At 44.7% G+C, this 20,168-nt stretch overlaps 1 protein-coding gene across 2 annotated transcripts; it reads right to left on the reverse strand.

The window, feature by feature from the left end:
- Positions 1 to 6,542: 6,542 nt before the first annotated feature.
- LOC115182309 (protoporphyrinogen oxidase-like) lies at positions 6,543 to 19,082 on the reverse strand. Of its 2 annotated transcripts, none has more exons than XM_029743936.1 (13): positions 18,964 to 19,082; positions 15,502 to 15,609; positions 15,200 to 15,334; positions 14,964 to 15,079; positions 14,709 to 14,841; positions 14,472 to 14,616; positions 14,154 to 14,347; positions 13,947 to 14,007; positions 13,691 to 13,809; positions 13,454 to 13,567; positions 9,490 to 9,639; positions 8,504 to 8,546; positions 6,543 to 8,329 (listed from the first exon to the last, which is right to left on the reverse strand). In XM_029743936.1, exons 2-13 carry the CDS (start codon positions 15,586 to 15,588, stop codon positions 8,196 to 8,198), a joined length of 1,431 nt encoding a protein of 476 aa, XP_029599796.1. In that variant the 5' UTR covers positions 15,589 to 15,609; positions 18,964 to 19,082; the 3' UTR covers positions 6,543 to 8,195. The 2 variants fall into 2 exon arrangements, with proteins under 2 accessions (XP_029599796.1, XP_029599794.1); XM_029743934.1 differs by having other exon boundaries at positions 15,191 to 15,334.
- Positions 19,083 to 20,168: the final 1,086 nt, after the last annotated feature.

A 20,168-nucleotide genomic window follows, 5' to 3' on the forward strand; every position in this document is an offset into this window, starting at 1 on the left:
GGAATGTAATTTGAGCACCAATTTTTATTCATAGAATCTCGTGAAAAATGTCAGCATTCAGACGTCTACAGCGCACTGAATCGATTGGCAGATGAATGCTAGATCCACATTCGGTGCGATGTGATTGGCCTTGGCGAGAAGGATCCAAAGGTGAGAAGCCGATTAAAAAAACAAGGTCAAATCATGACGTCAGTGATCTTCAGGTTGGAGTTCCAGAAAGATGCCAGAGATTCCTAAATGATTTTCCAAGTCGGAGCTCGTTTTTTTTTGGGGGGGGGGGGGATTCACCATTGTCTTGAACGCACTGAAGTCGGAAGTCAGAGATGTCCGAGTTCCCAGCTGTTTAGAATCAGGGGAGGACTGAAACAATAATTCAGGCCGGGAATTCGACTCCATCCAAGGCCACGCAAACCACCAGATTGCTCATTTTGTAGGCTAACCCTAGGAGAGCATCCTTGTACCCTTGGGCCTTGCTTCGGATGGCAGGTTTTATGGTCACATCCTTTTCAATTCTTTCCATAGTGATGACCACATCCGTGTAAAGTGCACGGTCAGGCTTTGCAAAGCTTCCAAATACTTTCCTCAAGGCCTCGTCTTTGGCCCGTCAGCGTGTTTCACTAATTACATCAAGCTGACTGTGTCTCCTGTTTCCTCCCATAGCTTCATGCGCTTGTAGGAATCTCGAACGAACACTGCAATGTCATTCAGTAGTGAGAAAAGGGATTAACTTGCCACAACAACCCCAGTGGTGTCAGTTAGCACAAGGTTGAGGACATGTGAGTAACACCATATGTGTACTTGTTTAGGAGACTCTCCTGTGAGCGACGCAGAGAAGCCCCTGTATTGTTCCTGCATATTAGCTGCTCCGTCTGTTGCATTACCGACACACTGTTTGATATCTATGTCCATCTTCTCAAGGGTCTGTTCCACAAGGTCCACAAAGTACTGTCCAGTCAATGACTCACAGTCAATGACCTCAATGAGTAACATATCGCAAAACTACTGCACACTGGTCTTTGGATGTTAAATCCTGTGTTGTGTCCATTTGTATTGAGAACATCCCTGCCTTTCTCCCTTCAACAGCAATTGTCTGCTGAATCAACATTCTGATGACTTCAATTACTTTATTTGATGTTGTTTTGGACATCATAGTTACCAAGGACCCTCTTCCTTTACTTCCCATCTGCTTCTTGCTCTTCTCAATGCAAATCACTAACATGCTCTTGTAGGCAGACATCATATACTGCTAAAAAAAATAAAGGGAACACTTAAACAACACATCCTAGATCTGAATGAAAGAAATAATCTTATTAAATACTTTTTTATTTACATAGTTGAATGTGCTGACAACAAAATCACACAAAAATAATCAATGGAAATCCAATTTATCAACCCATGGAGGTCTGGATTTGGAGTCACACTCAAAATTAAAGTGGAAAACCAAACTACAGGCTGATCCAACTTTGATGTAATGTCCTTAAAACAAGTCAAAATGAGGCTCAGTAGTGTGTGTGGCCTCCACTTGCCTGTATGACCTCCCTACAACGGCTGGGCTTGCTCCTGATGAGGTGGCGGATGGTCTCCTGAGGGATCTCCTCCCAGACCTGGACTAAAGCATCCGACAACTCCTGGACAGTCTGTGGTGCAACGTGGCGTTGGTGGATGGAGTGAGACATGATGTCCCAGATGTGCTCAATTGGATTCAGGTCTGGGGAACGGGCGGGCCAGTCCATAGCATCAATGCCTTCCTCTTGCAGGAACTGCTGACACACTCCAGCCACATGAGGTCTAGCATTGTCTTGCATTAAGAGGAACCCAGGGCCAACTGCACCAGCATATGGTCTCACAAGGGGTCTGAGGATCTCATCTCGGTACCTAATGGCAGTCAGGCTACCTCTGGCGAGCACATGGAGGGCTGTGCGGCCCCCCAAAGAAATGCCACCCCACACCATGACTGACCCACCGCCAAACCGGTCATGCTGGAAGATGTTGCAGGCAGCAGAACATTCTCCACGGCGTCTCCAGACTCTGTCACGTCTGTCACGTGCTCAGTGTGAACCTGCTTTCATCTGTGAAGAGCACAGGGCGCCAGAGGCGAATTTGCCAATCTTGGTGTTCTCTGGCAAATGCCAAACGTCCTGCACGGTGTTGGGCTGTAAGCACAACCCCCACCTGTGGACGTCGGGCCCTCATACCACCCTCATGGAGTCTGTTTCTGACCGTTTGAGCAGACACATGCACATTTGTGGCCTGCTGGAGGTCATTTTGCAGGGCTCTGGCAGTGCTTCTCCTGCTCCTCCTTGCACAAAAGCGGAGGTAGCGGTCCTGCTGCTGGGTTGTTGCCCTCCTACGACCTCCTCCACGTCTCCTGATGTACTGGCCTGTCTCCTGGTAGCGCCTCCATGCTCTGGACACTACGCTGACAGACACAGCAAACCTTCTTGCCACAGCTCGCATTGATGTGCCATCCTGGATGAGCTGCACTACCTGAGCCACTTGTGTGGGTTGTAGACTCCGTCTCATGCTACCACTAGAGTGAAAGCACCGCCAGCATTCAAAAGTGACCAAAACATCAGCCAGGAAGCATAGGAACTGAGAAGTGGTCTGTGGTCCCCACCTGCAGAACCACTCCTTTATTGGGGGTGTCTTGCTAATTGCCTATAATTTTCACCTGTTGTCTATTCCATTTGCACAACAGCATGTGAAATGTATTGTCAATCAGTGTTGCTTCCTAAGTGAACAGTTTGATTTCACAGAAGTGTGATTGACTTGGAGTTACATTGTGTTGTTTAAGTGTTCCCTTTATTTTTTTGAGCAGTGTATTTGCTTAGCAACAATATAAGCTCAGGAAACTTGCCATGATTGACGGCCATGTTTTCCAAGTTATATGCAGCTTTGTGTCTGTGTCCTCTGTAGCTAAGCTCACATTAACCAATAACTTTAACTACATCAATCACATGTTCCATGACCTGCCTCCTCTTTCTGACCTGGTCTAGTTGAACTGACATTTGCTTATCACTCAGAAGGGTACGGATGTCTGCTTTGCTGGCTCTGAGGAAAAAGGCTTCTGCACTTTCTCTATGGGTCTTGCTTCTCTCATGTTCCTGTACTCTCAAATGTGCATGTTTCCAGGCCTGCATGCCTCCTTTGACAAATGCACTATCACTGGCTGAAGGTTTTGCAAATGCAAGACATACTGAGCAGAACAAGGAGTGAGCACATATTCATTGTATGTCAGCCATTTTCTGTTTGTGCCATCTGTGGAAAACATTGGGAATTACTCTTTGAGGGGTTTGTTTTGGGTGGTACTGGAAAAATAAGTCAAAATCCTTGGACTGAGGACGGGCAAAATATACAAATGGATTTTCAGTGCTTTCGCTGTCCCTTTCTACTTTCCTGTACTGGGCTCTGAACCTCTCTCTCTCTCTCTCTCTGCACAACTGGTTGCTCTGCAGAATGAGATTAACATAGTAAATAACCTAAACTTAAACTTGTGGGGTCATCGATTGTATGCCCCCCGATTACAGTCCTACTGATAATTTCATAAATAAAGCACATATTAATCTAAAATCATAGACTCAATGTTTATGTTAAAGATTACATGTTAAAGATTGGAAAGCTGCCACGGTCATCCCCCTCTTCAACGGGGGTGACTCTCTAGACACAAACTGTTATAGACCTATATCCATCCTGCCCTGCCTTTCTAAAGTTTTCGAAAGCCAAGTTAATAAACAGATCACTGACCATTTCGAATCCCACCGTACCTTCTCCTCTGTGCGGTCTTCATCGACCTGGCCAAGGCTTTCGAACTCTGTCAATCACCGTATTCTTATCGGCAGACTCAACAGCCTTGGTTTCTCAAATGACTGCCTCGCCTGGTTCACCAACTACTTCTCAGATAGAGTTCCGTGTGTCAAATCAGAGGGCCTGTTGTCCGGACCTCTGGCAGTCTCTATGGGGGTACCACAGGGTTCAATATTCGGGCCGACTCTTTTCTCTGTAAATATCAATGATGTCGCTCTTGCTGCGGGTTATTCCCTGATCCACCTCTACGCAGACGACATCATTCTGTATATATCTGGCCCTTCTTTGGACACTGTGTTACTAACCTCCAAACGAGCTTCAATGCCATACAACACTTCTTCCGTGGCCTCCAACTGCTCTTAAATGCTAGTAAAACCAAATGCATGCTTTTCAATCGTTCGCTGCCCGCACCTGCCCGCCCGACTAGCATCACTACTCTGGACGGTTCTGACTTAGAATATGTGGACAACTATAAATACCTAGGTGTCTGGCTAGACTGTAAACTCTACTTCCAGACTCATATTAAACATCTCCAATCTAAAATTAAATCTAGAATTGTCTTCCTATTTCGCAACAAAGCCTCCTTCACTCACAGTGCCAAACACACCGTTATAAAACTGACTATCCTACCGATCCTCGACTTTGGCGATGTCATTTACAAAATAGCTTCCAATACTCTACTCAGCAAACTGGATGCAGTCTATCACAGTGCCATCCGTTTTGTCACCAAAGCCCCTTATACCACCCACCACTGTGACCTGTATGCTCTAGTCGGCTGGCCCTCGCTACATATTCGTCGCCAGACCCACTGGCTCCAGGTCATCTATAAGTCTATGCTAGGTAAAGCTCCGCCTTATCTCAGCTCACTGGTCACCATAACAACACCCACCCGTAGCACACACTCCAGCAGGTGTCTTTCACTGGTCATCCCCAAAGCCAACAACTACTTTGGCAGCCTTTCCTTCCAGTTCTCTACTGCCAATGACTGGAACGAATTGCAAAAATCGCTGAAGCTGGAGACTTATATTTCCCTCACTAACTTTAAACATCAGCTATCTGAGCAGCTAACCGATCGCTGCAGCTGTGCATAGTCCATCTATAAATAGCCCACCCAATCTACCTTCCGCATCCCCATATTGTTTTTATTTACTTTTCTGCTCTTTTGCACACCAGTATTTCTACTTGCACATCCTCATCTGCTCATCTATCACTCCAGTGTTAATTTTCTAAACTATTTATTGCCTTACCTCCTCACGCGATTTGCACACACTGTATATAGACTTTCTTTTTTTTCTATTGTGTTATTGACTGTACGCTTGTTTATTCCATGTGTAACTCTCGTGTTGTTGTTTGTGTCACACTGATTTGCTTTATCTTGGCCAGGTCGCAGATGTAAGTGAGAACTTGTTCTCAACTATCTTACCTGGTTAAATAAAGGTGAAATAAAAATAAAATAAAAGGTTTGCGCTCTTAAGTTTGGCCTGAAGGTTCCTGCTCTGAGTCTGAACTAACCACCATCTCCAGTCCTGCAGGAGCACCTGAAGCTCTTGCGCTGCTGCTGCTTCCTTCTCCACCTTTGCAAAGAAAATACTCTATTATCATACTCACTATCATTAGTGTATCAGTAGGCTACATTAATACAGCTCGGGAAAAAATTAAGAGTGGTCTCTTAATTTTTCCCAGAGCTGTATATTATTGTAGTAACGTGTAATGCTGGTACTAATGATCTTTGTCATTGCCTGTGCTGTGTCACACAGGCTACTCTGTTACGTTCATGGATGTATTATGGTTACGTTACTGTAGCCTGTTTCGCTGTACAGTCTATGTGCACTTTCCCTAGCTTACGTGGCACGAGTCATGACCGAAGGCTGGCAAGTCCATAGTCTAGGTTTACTATTTTTTACTAGTTGAAACATATTGCCTTCAATGCCATATTATTGTAATAAAACAGGCAGGGAGCAGGCCTCGAACCCTCGACCTAGCCCGAAGTCCTTATAAACCAGGGTCCGTTACATTATGATCGCCATGTTGCACTCATTGCTATGATATTATTCCTCCATGAACACGTAAGACGCGCAAACTGTTCAGCCTACCTGCCGTTGTGTCACTATTATTAGATAGGCTACTAGCCTATGCTGGGTGTCAGTGTGTGTGTTTTAGCTAGCTAGTGTTTTTGACTGAACTAGTCCCTTACTGGTGAACATGTAGCTTATTTTGCAGCATTTAGCTGCGTCTGTGGCAAGGTCCTTTCTCTTTTTTCTCTCCCTCTCTGCCTGTCCATTTCGCCGTGCGACTTGTCTAAAATGTTATCGGTAGAGAAGCAGGTAGACGGTTGCTATGTGCGTCGCGGAGAGACCCGATGTCATTTTTGGCGCGGGGACACTGCAGCGAGAGTGAGAGTCGCGCCTGATGCGTGGATTCGCCGTCAACTCATTCCAGCTTGCTATATTATCGCTGGTCAAGTTGACTATTCACGGCAGGCCAAAACGACCCTCAGGCCACCGGGAAATGTCCCAGTGCTCCCGACGGCCAGGCGCCATTGTTTAGAATGCTGCATGCCATCTCAGTAGACAATGGACCTGACCGGACAGCTCAGAGCTTCTGCTCTTTTCTGTCCATAAAAACAAATGGATTGGTGGAAGAGGCAGGGCAGGCCAGGAGCAAGGAAGGAGGGTGTGATCAAGCAAGGAATCCCCCGAGGCTAAATGCCCCAAGTTTTTTATCAGAACAGGCGTAGATTAGTTTCACCTTTTTTATTTTCCCGACATGAGTTTGTTGTGTTTAAAAATCAGCTTTATTAAAATTATAGCTCACAACTGTGCGGGGGGAGAGGGTGGGGGCGCTAAGGAGTGTATTCACATATATCTACACACACAATTGTTTTGTATTTTTGTATTTTCAAAATATATATATATATATATATATATATATATATTTTAGGTCAGTTTCAGCATTATGGACATGGGTGTATCTGTGGTCCATTTGGCCTGTCCCACAGCTTCCTTCGGTGATGGGTTGTGAGTGGCTCTGTTGATGAACTTCTGGCCAATGATTGACTGTCTATTGTTGATTGACGTGAGTCCAGATATTCTGTTAACGTGGTGGTTGCTGATGTATCTTGGTAGTCTGTATGCCATTTTTATTGCTATGTTTTGGAATATCTGTAGCCGATTCATCCGCTTTGGTGAAGCTGTTATCCTGGCTGGTAGGGCGTATTCAAAGAGAGATCGGATGTAGCTGATGTAGACTTTCAGCACTGTCTGAGGTGAGGCTCCATATTTTCTTCCACATAGCGTTTTTAGGTGGTCTAGTCTTTTTCGTCCTTCTCTCTCCATGTTCGCTATATGGGTTGTCCAGTGCATGTTCTTCTGGAAGGTGACTCCAAGGAATTTTCCTTCTTTTTCTACTTTTATTGTTTCACCGTAGAGTTCGAGATCTATTGGTTTCCTGTTTTTTTTTGCTGGTGCTTCTTGTGAAGAGGACACATTGGGTCTTTTGTGGGTTGAATTTTACTCGCCACATGTTAGACCATGTCTCGATCATTTCAATAGACTTCAGGAGTTTTTTTGCAGCAAGTTGAGGACATTTGGAGCTGGACCAGTAGCAGAGGTCATCGGCAAACTGTGAGACTTGGCCTATGGTGGGTGGAGGGTAATAAATATCTATGTAGAGTAGAAAAAGTAGTGGGCGTAGAACTGCCCCCTGTGGGACACCTGATTCAGGGGTAAAAGGTGAGGATATTGCTGCGTGCCGTCTGAAACCATTAAGTGCGCCTCGTCTGACTTTTGACGATAGTTCTGCAGCCTCTGCCGCTCTTTTGGTGGGGTGCTTGTGAAGCACACCTCTTTTTCATGCAGTGCACCAGAGCAGTTATTCCACTTTCGAGAGTAATGGTAATGAATATTAATACATGTTAATTGCATTCAAATAAAGGTTGCTTCGCTACCACACCCACAACCGGACAAAAATAATGGTCTCGGATTCGCAGGTGGAGGACTTCTGTGAGAGGCCGCTGTTATGCCTGAATTCGACCCCAAACCAACGAGGAAGTCTGCTCCAGCGTTGAGAGTGGTTACATGAAACCAATTGGTATGTCAAGCAAAGCTCTTAACCGTGCCAGGCCGCTCTTCATTTCTATTCAGTTTGATCGCCCTAAATTTGGCGTCTAAACTATCTGCAAGATCTCTAAGGAGAGGCATCAGAGAGAAAAGCGCTCACTCTCCCGCTTGCTCTCTCGTTCATGCGACTGACCTTCAAGGCCTCAAGTTGTTTTATTTCATTCTGTGAAGCAGATCAGAGCGAAGTGACTTGTGGCCTAAAAATGTCATCAGCTCACTGTTGTAAAGCTGTTATTCTGCAGGATCTTCTCTCGGACCCTGGCTAACGTCTGGTTAGACTTTTCCCACAAGGCCCTCTGCTGCCGTCCGTCCACTGAAGATGACATCATTGACTGAGACGCCATCATAAGAGGACCCAGCCAGACTGAGGGGTAGATTGTGGTCTCTGATGTATTGTCTCATATTTTCTGTTGATAGAAAAACCAAGCCCAAATCAACAGATACACAGTAGATAGGTATATTATACAAATTATACATTTTTTTCAGTACAGGGCACAGAGATAAGACAGAACGCACAATCAGAGATACCCAGCACAATAGAAAAAGTCAAATCTATTAAATGAAGACTGTCCCCGTCTTACCAAGTCGTTTCCAGTGTCCAAGGTAATATTGAGGAATGCAGTCCTAGAGGAGATAAATTTCATATTAAGACAACAATTATATTAGCTGTCCTGATCCCAGACCTGTATGAGCTAAAGCCAACGCTTAACTATCATCATAATGCCAAGGAGTTGGCTAAGCACATACAGACCTGGAACCAGCCTACAAATGGTGGAGGACGTTAAAACTAAGAGTGACTGGACAGGAAAGCAGGTACTCAGATCAAATTTATGGAAGATAGCACTGAATGATGAATCCATCCTGTCAACAAATTAAAAAAAATAGGACATTTGTTCCCCTACAGTGTCAGTTCGGAAGTGATTATCGCGTCGTCTATCTATACAGACCATACCGTTCAAATTGAACTATTTGTCTTGCTCAAAACTTCCTGCTATCTCTGCTGCCTGGTTGTTGGTTGACATGGGAGCGCAGAGATAACACAAATGGAAAAGGATTTGTTGTTGCTGATGAAATAAATGACAAGAGCATCTGAGCATACAACAGGGGGAATGACGGTGCAAGGGAAACATCAGAATTTGAGCTAGAAACCAGGAGATGCAGCACTATGAATACTGATGTAGCTGACTTGGGGTAGTGTGTGTCTGTGAAGATGTGTGTGTAGGAGTAGGGGAAGAGGATCTAACATCCCAGTTCCATAGAGGGAATGAGGGAGAAAGACCAATACAGAAACAGAGGAGCCATCCATCTGGTGAGACAGTGATCATCAACAGGCGTGTTGATCTGTTTGCTCCAGTCTTGCTCCCCTGGGACATGGATAAGTTATGACATAGTGGAGCTCAACTGAATACATCATTGGTTGGTTCGAATACTAACTGAATACAGGGCCCAATGAGGACCTCTGGTGACACAGTGGTTAATTAATGAAATTGAACAAGAAGAGGCTTTTGATTCAAGTCTCTTGAAACACGAATGAAGACATGTGAAACAGCTCGCTCACATGTCTTACCTTGAGTAGTGCAACGATGCTCCAGATAGGTGGTGTGGTAACGCCCAGGTGTGATGTCACCGCCTGGGTAGCCCTATCCAGGAGGAGCTGCTCCGTCACTTCCTCTGGATTCCCAAAAACTTCCTGGAACCAGGCCCCACCCATCATCACCTAGGGAACACAGACAGTACACAGTAAGGCCATGACCCCAACCATTTAGAACAGGGTTTCCCAAACTCTGTCCTACATTTTGGTTGTTGCCCTAGCACTACACAGCGATTCAAATAATCAAAGCTTGATGAGTTGTTTTTTTTAAAATCAGCTGTGTAGTGCTAGGGCAAAAACCAAAGTGTACACCCAGGGGAGGCCCCAGGACTGAGTTTAGGAAACCCTGATTTAGAGAACTGTCTGTCTGCCAGCCAGCCAGTTTAATAACAAAATGAATCAAACATCCTTTGTCCTAAAGGACCTATAAGACCGTTGCTGAAGAAATGGAACTAAACTCAGCAAAAAAAGAAACGCCCCTTTTTCAGGACCCTGTCTTTCAAAGATAATTCGTAAAAATCCAAATAACTACACAGATCTTCATTGTAAAGGGTTTTTAAACACCGTTTCCCATGCTTGTTCAATGAACCATGAACAATTAATGAACATACACCTGTGGAACGGTCGTTAAGACACTAACAGCTTACAGACGGTAGGCAATTAAGGTCACAGTTATGAAAACTTAGGACACTAAAGATGCCTTTCTACTGACTCTGAAAAACACCAAAAGAAAGATGCCCAGGGACCCTGCTCATCTGTGTGAGCGTGCCTTAGGCATGCTGCAAGGAGGCATGAGGACTGCAGATGTGGCCAGGGCAATAAATTGCAATGTCTGTACTGTGAGACGCCTAAGACAGCACTACAGGGAGACAGGGCGGACAGCTGATCGTCCTCGCAGTGGCAGACCACATGTAACAACACCTGCATAGGATCGGTACAGCCGAACATCACACCTGCGGGACAGGTACAGGATGGCAACAACAACTGCTCGAGTTACACCAGGAACGCACAATCCCTCCATCAGTGCTCAGACTGTCCACAATAGGCTGAGAGAGGCTGGACTGAGGGTTTGTAGGCCTGTTGTAAGGCAGGTCCTCACCAGACATCACCGGGCAACAACGTCGCCTACGGGCACAAACCCACCGTTGCTGGACCAGATAGGACTGGCAAAAAGTGCTCTTCACTGACGAGCCGCAGTTGTCTCACCAGGGGTGATGGTTGGATTCGTGTTTATCGTCGAAGGAATGAGCGTTACAGTGAGGCCTGTACTCTGGAGCAGGATCGATTTGGACGTTGATAGTCCGTCAAGGTCTGGGGCGGTGTGTCACAGCATCATCGGACTGAGCTTGTTGTCATTGCAGGCAATCTCAATGCTGTGCATTACAGGGAAGACATCCTCCTCCCTCATGTGGTACCCTTCCTGCAGGCTCATCCTGACATGACCCTCCAGCATGACAATGCTACCAGCCATACTGCTCGTTCTGTGCATGATTTCGTGCAAGACAGGAATGTCAGTGTTCTGCCATGGCCAGCGAAGAGCCCGGATCTCAATCCCATTGAGCACGTCTGGGACCTGTTGGATTGGAGGGTGAGGGCTAGGGCCATTCCCCCCCAGAAATGTCCGGGAACTTCCAGGTGCCTTGGTGGAAGAGTGGGGTAACATCTCACAGCAAGAACTGGCAAATCTGGTGCAGTCCACGAGGAAGAGATGAATTGCAGTACTTAACCTGTCTGGGCTAGGGGGCAGTATTTTCATGGCCGGATAAAAAACGTACCCGATTTAAACAGGTTACTACTCTTGCCCAGAAACGAGAATATGCATATTATTAGTAGATTTGGATAGAAAACACTGACGTTTCTAAAACTGTTTGAATGGTGTCTGTGAGTATAACAGAACTCATATGGCAGGCAAAAACCTGAGAAAATTCCAAGCAGGAAGTGGCCTGTCTGAGAATTTGTAGTTCTTCTTTTGATTCTCTATCGAAACTAAAGTATCTGTGGGGTTACGTTGCACTTTCTAAGGCTTCCATTGGCTGTCTAAAGCCTTCAGAAAGCGGATTGAGCCGTCTCCTGTCTCTGGGCAGAGTATAGTAGCTCAGTTTCTCAGTGGTCTGCCTGGGGACAAAGAGATTGGATATGCATGTTCACGCTGTTTTTTCTTTTCCTCTTTGAATGAATACACTATTGTCCGGTTGGAATATTATCTCTATTTTACGAGAAAAATACCATAAAATTTGATTTTAAACAGCGTTTGACATGCTTCTAAGTACAGTAATGGAACATTGACTTTTTTTGTCTCAAAATGTGCTCGCGCGTTACCCTTTGGATAGTGACCTGAACGCAAACAAAAACGGAGGTATTTAGACATAACTATGGATTATTTGGAACAAAAGCAACATTTCTTGTGGAAGTAGCAGTCCTGGGAGTGCATTCAGACAAAGATCAGCAAAGGTAATACAATATTTCTAATACTAATTCTGAGTTTAGTTTGCCCCGAACTTGGCGGGTGTCAAAATAGCTAGCCGTGATGGCTGAGCTATGTACTCAGAATATTGAGAAATGTGCTTTCGCCGAAAAGCTATTTTAAAATCTGACATAGCAATTGCATAAAGGAGTTCTGTATCTATAATTCTTAAAATAATTGCTATGTATTTTGTCAACGTTTATGATGAGTTATTTTGTAAATTCACCGGAAGTTTTTGGTGGGAATGCATGTTCTGAACATCACACGCCAATGTAAAAAGCTGTTTTTGGATATAAATATAAACTTGATTGAACAAAACATACATGTATTGTATAACATAATGTCCTAGGAGTGTCATCTGATGAAGATCATCAAAGGTTAGTGCTTCATTTAGCTGTGTTTTGTTTTTTTGTGACATATATGCTTGCTTGGAAAATGGCTGTGTGATTATTTTGGTCTATGTACTCTCCTAACATAATCTAATGTTTTTCTTTCGCTGTAAAGCCTTTTTGAAATCGGACAATGTGGTTAGATTAACGAGAGAGTCTTATCTTTAAAATGGTGTAAAATAGTCATAGTTTGAAAAATAGAAATTATAGCATTTATGATTTTTTTTTAATTTTGCACCACGCTGTTCCACTGGCTGTTGAATAGAGTGGGACGGTCACGTCCCACCTAGCCCAGAGAGGTTAATGCAGCTGGTGGCCACACCAGATACTGACTGTTACTTTTGATTTTGACCCCCCCCTTTGTTCAGGGACACATTATTCAATTTCTGTTAGTCACATGTCTGTGGAACTTGTTCAGTTTATGTCTCAGTTGTTGAATCTTGTTATGTTCATACAAATATTTACACATGTTAAGTTTGCAGAAAATAAAACGCAGTTGACAGTGAGGACGTTTCTTTTTTTGCTGAGTTTACATTCCACAACAGCCTAGTTCAGAGCTACTGAGATGTAGTCCCATGGATGGCTGCACCGTATTTGCCTTGGCCAGCAGCTTGTCTGTTTGCATACATGTCTAGAGAAACAGGCATCTGCCCAGTAAACAAATAATGTCTTAAGAATGTGAGGAGGAACATCAATAATGGAGTGACATTTGTTGTTAGAAGTCAAGTCACATGGCACCAGAGGCTATTTGCAGTTAGTTATATGTCTTCCACACCAGGGTATTCCAAACAGAAAACTCCCACCACCACCTCCATGTGACATGACCCCATAAGCCTGACTGAGGCTGGACTGTGTTTGTAAGTGACTAGGAGATCTGTCACCCTGTCGTTTAAAGCATGAATAATTTATGCTGATCGTAACACTGTATATCTTGATGGGTTCCACTGTAGTTAATACATGGAAGGTTGGTCCCTGCCATGCTGTGCATTATTAACATAGGAAAGCATTCTTGCACAGCCTATAACGCACACATTATGTAATTGTTTGTGTATGAGAGAGAGAATATAGTACATATTATATATTATACTGTTAGTCTGGTGGTGGGTCCTCCAGTGCGGTTGTGCTGGGGGAAGGGCACAGAGTCATAGACCACCCCTAGGAGACCTCTGTCTTCTGAGGATGGCACCAGGTGGCCAAAGCCCTGAGGCCACACAAGACAACACTCACATTAGATACACACACATTCTGAAACACACGCATATCCATCGAAAATAACAGAGAATCTTCCAAAACAAATTGCTTCATTCTCATTGAGTGTTCTCACCGTGACAGGCAGGACGGAACCCTCGTACTCAAGGTTTACCACGGCAACGGTTACTGTGGCGATCTCACATAGCTGCTGTGACAGGGGCTGTGCAGCAGAGAGCAGTGCTGAGGCCAGAGCTAAAACAACACACACAACTGAAGACCAACACCACACAGGCTTCCAGGTCCACAGGCAGAACGGCAGGGACTGAATTTAAGAATCACTGTTTGAAGTTAAAAGATTTAGGCTCAGTGATCAAGTTTAGTTAATTTACCTTTTGCCGGTAGAGCAGCAATGATATGATCAGCTTTGATGGTGCCGTCCTCCAGTTGAATCTGTGTTAAAAAAATCAATTGCACAGACATCAGTTGATTCATTTACTGTATTTAATAAACAACTTAAAAATACATATACCACCACAAGTCCAGTGCAATGGCAGTACACACACGTGTCTCAACCCCCAGGTCTCCAGCAGTCTCACCTCCCAGCCGGTGCCATTAGTACTTAGCCCCATCACAGGGGTGTCTCTGTGCACCTCTACACGTCCCCCATTCCTCATCCTCTCCTCCAGGGCTTCTGGAAGGTTCTGTAAGCCCCTCTTCAGTGACCACTGGGCCCAGTTCTCCTGAGCAGACCTCTTGGTCAGGGTAGAGGGGGGTACGTCTGGTCCAGGGCCTGGGGGGACAGTCACACTTGTTATTCATCTACTCAATTAGACAGGTCAGCAATATGACTTATGGGGGCATTTAAGACTCAGAATTCCTATGTAGCTTCGGTGTGGTGGCGGAATCTCTCTCACCTGAGCCCAGCAACATTCCCAGGATGATGGAACCTCTGGCCTTCTCTGCGTTGTAGAGTGGCGGGAGACAAGAGCGCACACTCAGCTTCCTGCAGTCCCCTGCAAACACTCCCCTGCACAGGCTGTCGATGGCAATGTCTGCAAGCTGCAGAGAGAGAAGAGGAGCATAGTTTCACTCTGAACTGATGTGGAAGTTGTGTGGACATCATTTAGGGTCTGTTTTTAATGCCATCTCACCTCAGTGCCCAGCCTTCTCGACACGAAGGAATGAACAGACTCATCCTCCTCCTTTCCTCTGCTGGTCAGTATCTCCTTCAGTACGCTCTGGACCAGAGGACGAGAGAATGGAGGGACTGTACGCATTACTCCACTGGATGGAGGGAGAGAGACAGAGGGACAGACTACCTACAGTTGATTCATTTCACCATATTGTGAATGCATGAACATAGCGGTTTGTGTCTAACGTGGTACTATTTTATCACTCATCCTTACCCTAAGCCAGAAGGCATCTTGTGTAGCTGGCCTCCCACGTAGAGGCAACGGTTCTTAGAGGCCACATGATCATAGGTGACTGGGAGGACCTCGCTCTCCAGCCCCAACTCTTCCACCTGTAGAAAACAGACTTCGATTTTTACCTACTCTCAATCACACACACACACACACACACACACACACACACACACACACACACACACACACACACACACACACACACTTACAGTGCCTACCATGTTGAGTGTGTTTCGTCCCACGTCTCCTGCAGGTCGTATCCCTCTGGGTCCATGTTCAAACACAGCTCCATCCTCCCTACGAGTTGAGCTTAGCCAGCCTCCGAACCGTCCATCCCCCTCCAGCAGCACTATCTACACAGACAGACAGGGAGAGATATTAATCTAATGTTGTACCTGTGCAGGGCCTAGTGGGAATCTCAATAGTGTAATAACAGCTTAATTACAGTACGTTTGGCCTTACAGTAGAGATGTAGTCTACCTGCAGAATATGTGGCGATATCATTACCACAACTATTTACCTTGGAGACCTGGGGGCTCTTGCTGAGGTGGAAGCAGGCTGACAGGCCCCCGATCCCCCCTCCCAGGACAGCCACCGTCTTCTGCATTCAGCACTAGGATGCCCAGCTCTGTGCAAATAGGACAGAACAGGGCTGTAATGTCTATTCTGTACCACACAAATCCCTCAAGCATCAATGTGTAAATGGCATTAATGGCAACTGAGCAAGCCAAGTAATGTTAGTAGAAACTTCAGTGAAGGGACCAAGCTTGGCTTTGGTTAACGTGGGGGGAAACAAGGACAGCTGCACACTGTCACTGGTAACTGTCAAAGGCCCGGCCAAGCCTACTTGACCCCATGATGAAGTGTTTTTGAAGGTGAGCTTCCCCACGGGGTGATGCAGTGACAAAGGTTTGTGGAATTCAGCTATGACTACATCGATTCGCTCAAGGTCAATACTTCTAAAAATTGTAATTGTTAAACACTTACCTTGTACCTATGTTTGTCCTCTGTAGTTGCGTGCCTGTTTGCTGAAATCCATACTTTGTAATACAACGTTTGTCAAATATAACCACCGACCGTTTCCTAATTTCTGTTGCTCTAAAATGGTATGGCGTGCCAATTGAATCTCAGATTAGGCAGGGTAATGTACGTTTTAGAGCAATCTTTGAGCAGTAGAAAACATGGAAATGGTCAGTGGTTTTATTTGACCAACGTTTTGTAAAAAGTATGGGAAAAAAGTATGGAAAAAGGCACGCAACTTCATAATTTTTTTTGTTTTTTTAAGTATTGACCTTTGGTGAATCGATGTAGTCAGAGACTGACTTCCACAAAGCCTGGTCCCTGCTCAACTCCGTTGGTGGACTTAATCAGAAACTGCCTTCACCACAGAGTTGAGTTTAGTTAGCTACAAGGGCCCGTTACTAAAACAATATGACGGTGTCTCTCACTCATCAAACAGATGACTGACTCAAGAGAGTTGGAGCCTATGTCTCCCACTAATCTTGAGTGGAGAAGGAGGGTTGGGTCTGGGTGGTGGCCCCTGATAAGATGACATAATGACAGCCCCTTTCAATCTGCTTGCTGTCTGGAGACTCAGAGAGACAAGAGAAATGTACTTTCTTGAAAAAAATACTTGTGTACAGTCGTGGCCAAAAGTTACGAGAATGACAAATATTAATTTTCACAAAGTTTGCTGCTTCAGTGTCTTTAGATATTTTTGTCAGATGTTACTATGGAATACTGGGGCGGCAGGGTAGCCTAGTGGTTAGAGCGTTGGACTAGTAACCGAAAGGTTGCAAGTTCAAATCCCCAAGCTGACAAGGTACCAATCTGTTGTTCTGCCCCTGAACAGGTAGTTAACCCACTGTTCCTAGGCTGTCATTGAAAATAAGAATTTGTTCTTAACTGACTTGCCTAGTTAAATATAAAGGTAAAATAAAAAATATTAAGTATAATTACAAGCATTTCATAAGTGTCAAATGCTTTTATTGACAATTACATGAAGTTGATGCAAAGAGTCAATATTTGCAATGTTGACCCTTCTTTTTCAAGACCTCTGCAATCCACCCTGGCATGCTGTCAATTAACTTCTGGGCCACATCCTGACTGATGGCAGCCCATTCTTGCATAATCAATGCTTGGAGTTTGTCAGAATTTGTGGGTTTTTGTTTGTCCACCCGCCTCTTGAGGATGGGATTAAGGTCTGGGGATTTTGGGGATTTTCCTGGCCATGAACCCAAAATATCAATGTTTTGTTCCCCGAGCCACTTAGTTATCACTTTTGCCTTATGGCAAGGTGCTCCATCATGCTGGAAAAGGCATTGTCCGTCACCAAACTGTTCCTGGATGGTTGGGAGAAGTTGCTCTCGGAGGATGTGTTGGGACCACTCTTTATTCATGGCTGTGTTCTTAGGCAAAATTGTGAGTGAGCCCACTCCCTTGGCTGAGAAGCAACCCCACACATGAATGGTCTCAGGATGCTCTACTGTTGGCATGTCACATGACTGATGGTAGCGCTCACCTTGTCTTCTCTGGACAAGCTTTTTTCCGGATGCCCCAAACAATCGGAAAGGGGATTCATCAGAGAAAATGACTTTACCCCAGTCCTCAGCAGTCCAATCCCTGTACCTTTTGCAGAATATCAGTCTGTCCCTGATGTTGTTCCTGGAGAGAAGTGGCTTCTTTGCTGCCCTTCTTGACACCAGGCCATCCTCCAAAAGTCTTCACCTCACTGTGCGTGCACATGCACTCACACCTATCTGCTGCCATTACTGAGCAAGCTCTGTACTGGTGGTGCCCCAATCCCATAGCTGAATCAACTTTAGGAGACAGTCCTGGCACTTGCTGGACTTTCTTGGGCGCCCTGAAGCCTTCTTCACAACAATTGAACCGCTGTTCTTGATGATCCGATAAATGGTTGATTTAGGTGCAATCTTACTGGCAGCAATATCTTTGCCTGTGAAGCCCTTTTTGTGCAAAGCAATGACAGCATGTGTTTCCTTCCAGGTAACCATGGTTGACAGAGGAAGAACAATGATTCCAAGCACCACCCTCCTTTTGAAGCTTCCATTCTGTTATTCGAACTCAATCAGCATGACAGAGTTATCTCCAGCCTTGTCCTCATCAACACTCACACCTGTGTTAAAGAGAGAATCGCTGACATAATGTCAGCTGGTCCTTTTGTGGCAGTGCTGAGATGCAGTGGAAATGTTTTTTGGGGGATTCAGTTCATTTGCATGGCAAAGAGGGACTTTGTAATGAATTGCAATTCATCTGATCACTCTTCATAACATTCTGGAGTATATGCAAATTGCCATCATACAAACTGAGGCAGCAGACTGAAAATTCATATTTGTGTCATTCTCAAAACTTTTGGCCATAACTGTACAGTCAGTGACCGTTTTCACTCTGATCCAGTTGAGCATCTGTCTAGCAGTAGCTGGATACAGCAATAGCTTAAATACAGCTAGCTTGAAGATGATCTTGTGTTACTTTTTATTGTTTTTTACTTTAGTTTATTTGGTCAATATTTTCTTAACTCTTCTGGAACTGCACTGTTGGTTAAGGGCTTGTAAGTAAGCATTTCACGTTAAGGTCTACACTTGTTGTATTCGGCGCATGTGACAAATAAAGTTTGATTTGATTTGCTAGCTAATAACTCGTTAGATAAGTAAGACCAGTGAACGTGCAAAGGCATGATGCCAAATTACGCTAAGGGCCAAAGGCAGTCTTCGGTTGTGTGCAGTTTTACTGTAAATGACAATACACCGGCAATATATCAGATGGAACAAAGTAACGTTAGTTTTGAAGGAGTCTTCGCTCAATGCATTCAAAATAACCGCAACGTTGTTAGACGGTTAGCATGCAACACAACTGGGGAAAAAGTGTAGCATACGTTACAAAGGAAGGCACAACTTCACGAGAGGTAAACAGACATATCGATATGCTTATCGGAATAAATGTAGAAATGTCTAGAATTTACCTTTTGCGGTCTAAAGTTGGAGTCACGACTCATATGAACCTCGGTGACATACCATTGATGACAGCGGACTTCGTCGTTGCTGCTTTGAACAACCAATTACAATCACCGATTTTGTCTTCTTTGCTGGAAATCGTTTGCTTGTTCTTTCTGTATGGTTGCCATCTAGTGTACGGGAAAGCAATTACAACATGGCTTTCTTTTATTGCTATGTGGCGTTCATAATCATTCAAAAATTCAATGACTCATTTGCACCGGTATTTGTATTTAATGTATTTTAAAAAAATGTATTAAAACCATAATGACCCATAACTTCATAAACAGGATACAACTTAACCATACAATGATTATCATCGACCTTCATCAACCTGGCCAAGGCTTTCGACTCTGTCAATCACCGTATTCTTATCGGCAGACTCAACAACCTTAGTTTCTCTAATGACTGCCTCGCCTGGTTCACTAACCAGTGTTGCCAACTTAGTGACTTTGTCGCTATATTTAGCGAGTATTCAGACCCCTCTAGCGACATTTTTTAAAAATCGACTAGCGACAAATCTAGCGACTTTTTCTGGTGTTATTGGAGACTTTTGGAGACTCTGACGTTACTCTTCTCAACAAGCAGCGGGTGCTGCCGTGGGCCCCACCCCTGTCCCAAGGCCCAGTCCTCGCGCAGCAGTCCCTCCCAGCTGCAGTCAGAGCAGGAGATGTTCACCCCTCCGCGTCCAGACTGCAAATGAATTGCGCATGCGGGAAGCCGCCCCTGGCTGATCCCGTCCAGGCTTATATTCAGGGCGGGATGTAAATGTAAAATGTTCTTAGTCTAAAATAAATCACTGCACAAAAATAAATCACTGTATTTGACTCACACAGCCTCAGTCACTTACTCACCTTGTCCACTGTGTGTGTGCCTCTCTGTGACATAAGCTAAACATCTAGATGGCTAGCTCATCATGTCTCAGTCTAAACTGTACCCTCAAAAATACAGAAAGGAGTGGGAATCAAACCCTGAATTCAGAGGCTGTTTGAAGCCGTTTATTGGAGATGATACACGGGCATACTGCCTGTATTGCAAGGCTGATTTCTACGCCAAACTTAATGATGTAAAAGAAACACATGACAACTAAAAAACATACTCAAAAGGCAAAGCCTTATAACAATTCCACCCAAAACAAGCTGCCATTTATGGTTAAAAGAATTTACTCTGCAAA

Source organism: Salmo trutta, chromosome 3, assembly GCF_901001165.1.
Source record: "Salmo trutta chromosome 3, fSalTru1.1, whole genome shotgun sequence".
NCBI classification, from domain to species: Eukaryota; Metazoa; Chordata; class Actinopteri; order Salmoniformes; family Salmonidae; genus Salmo; species Salmo trutta.

Bases quoted from the DNA above. Each gene is read 5' to 3' on its own strand.
- LOC115182309 (XM_029743934.1), bottom strand. From the start codon at position 15,588: ATGCAGAAGACGGTGGCTGTCCTGGGAGGGGGGATCGGGGGCCTGTCA. The intron at 14,842-14,963 runs GTAAGGATGAGT...CCCTCCATCCAG, and splicing joins AAGATGCCTTCTGGCTTAGG to TGGAGTAATGCGTACAGTCC. The intron at 14,008-14,153 runs GTGAGACTGCTG...TTTTTAACACAG, and splicing joins CTAATGGCACCGGCTGGGAG to ATTCAACTGGAGGACGGCAC.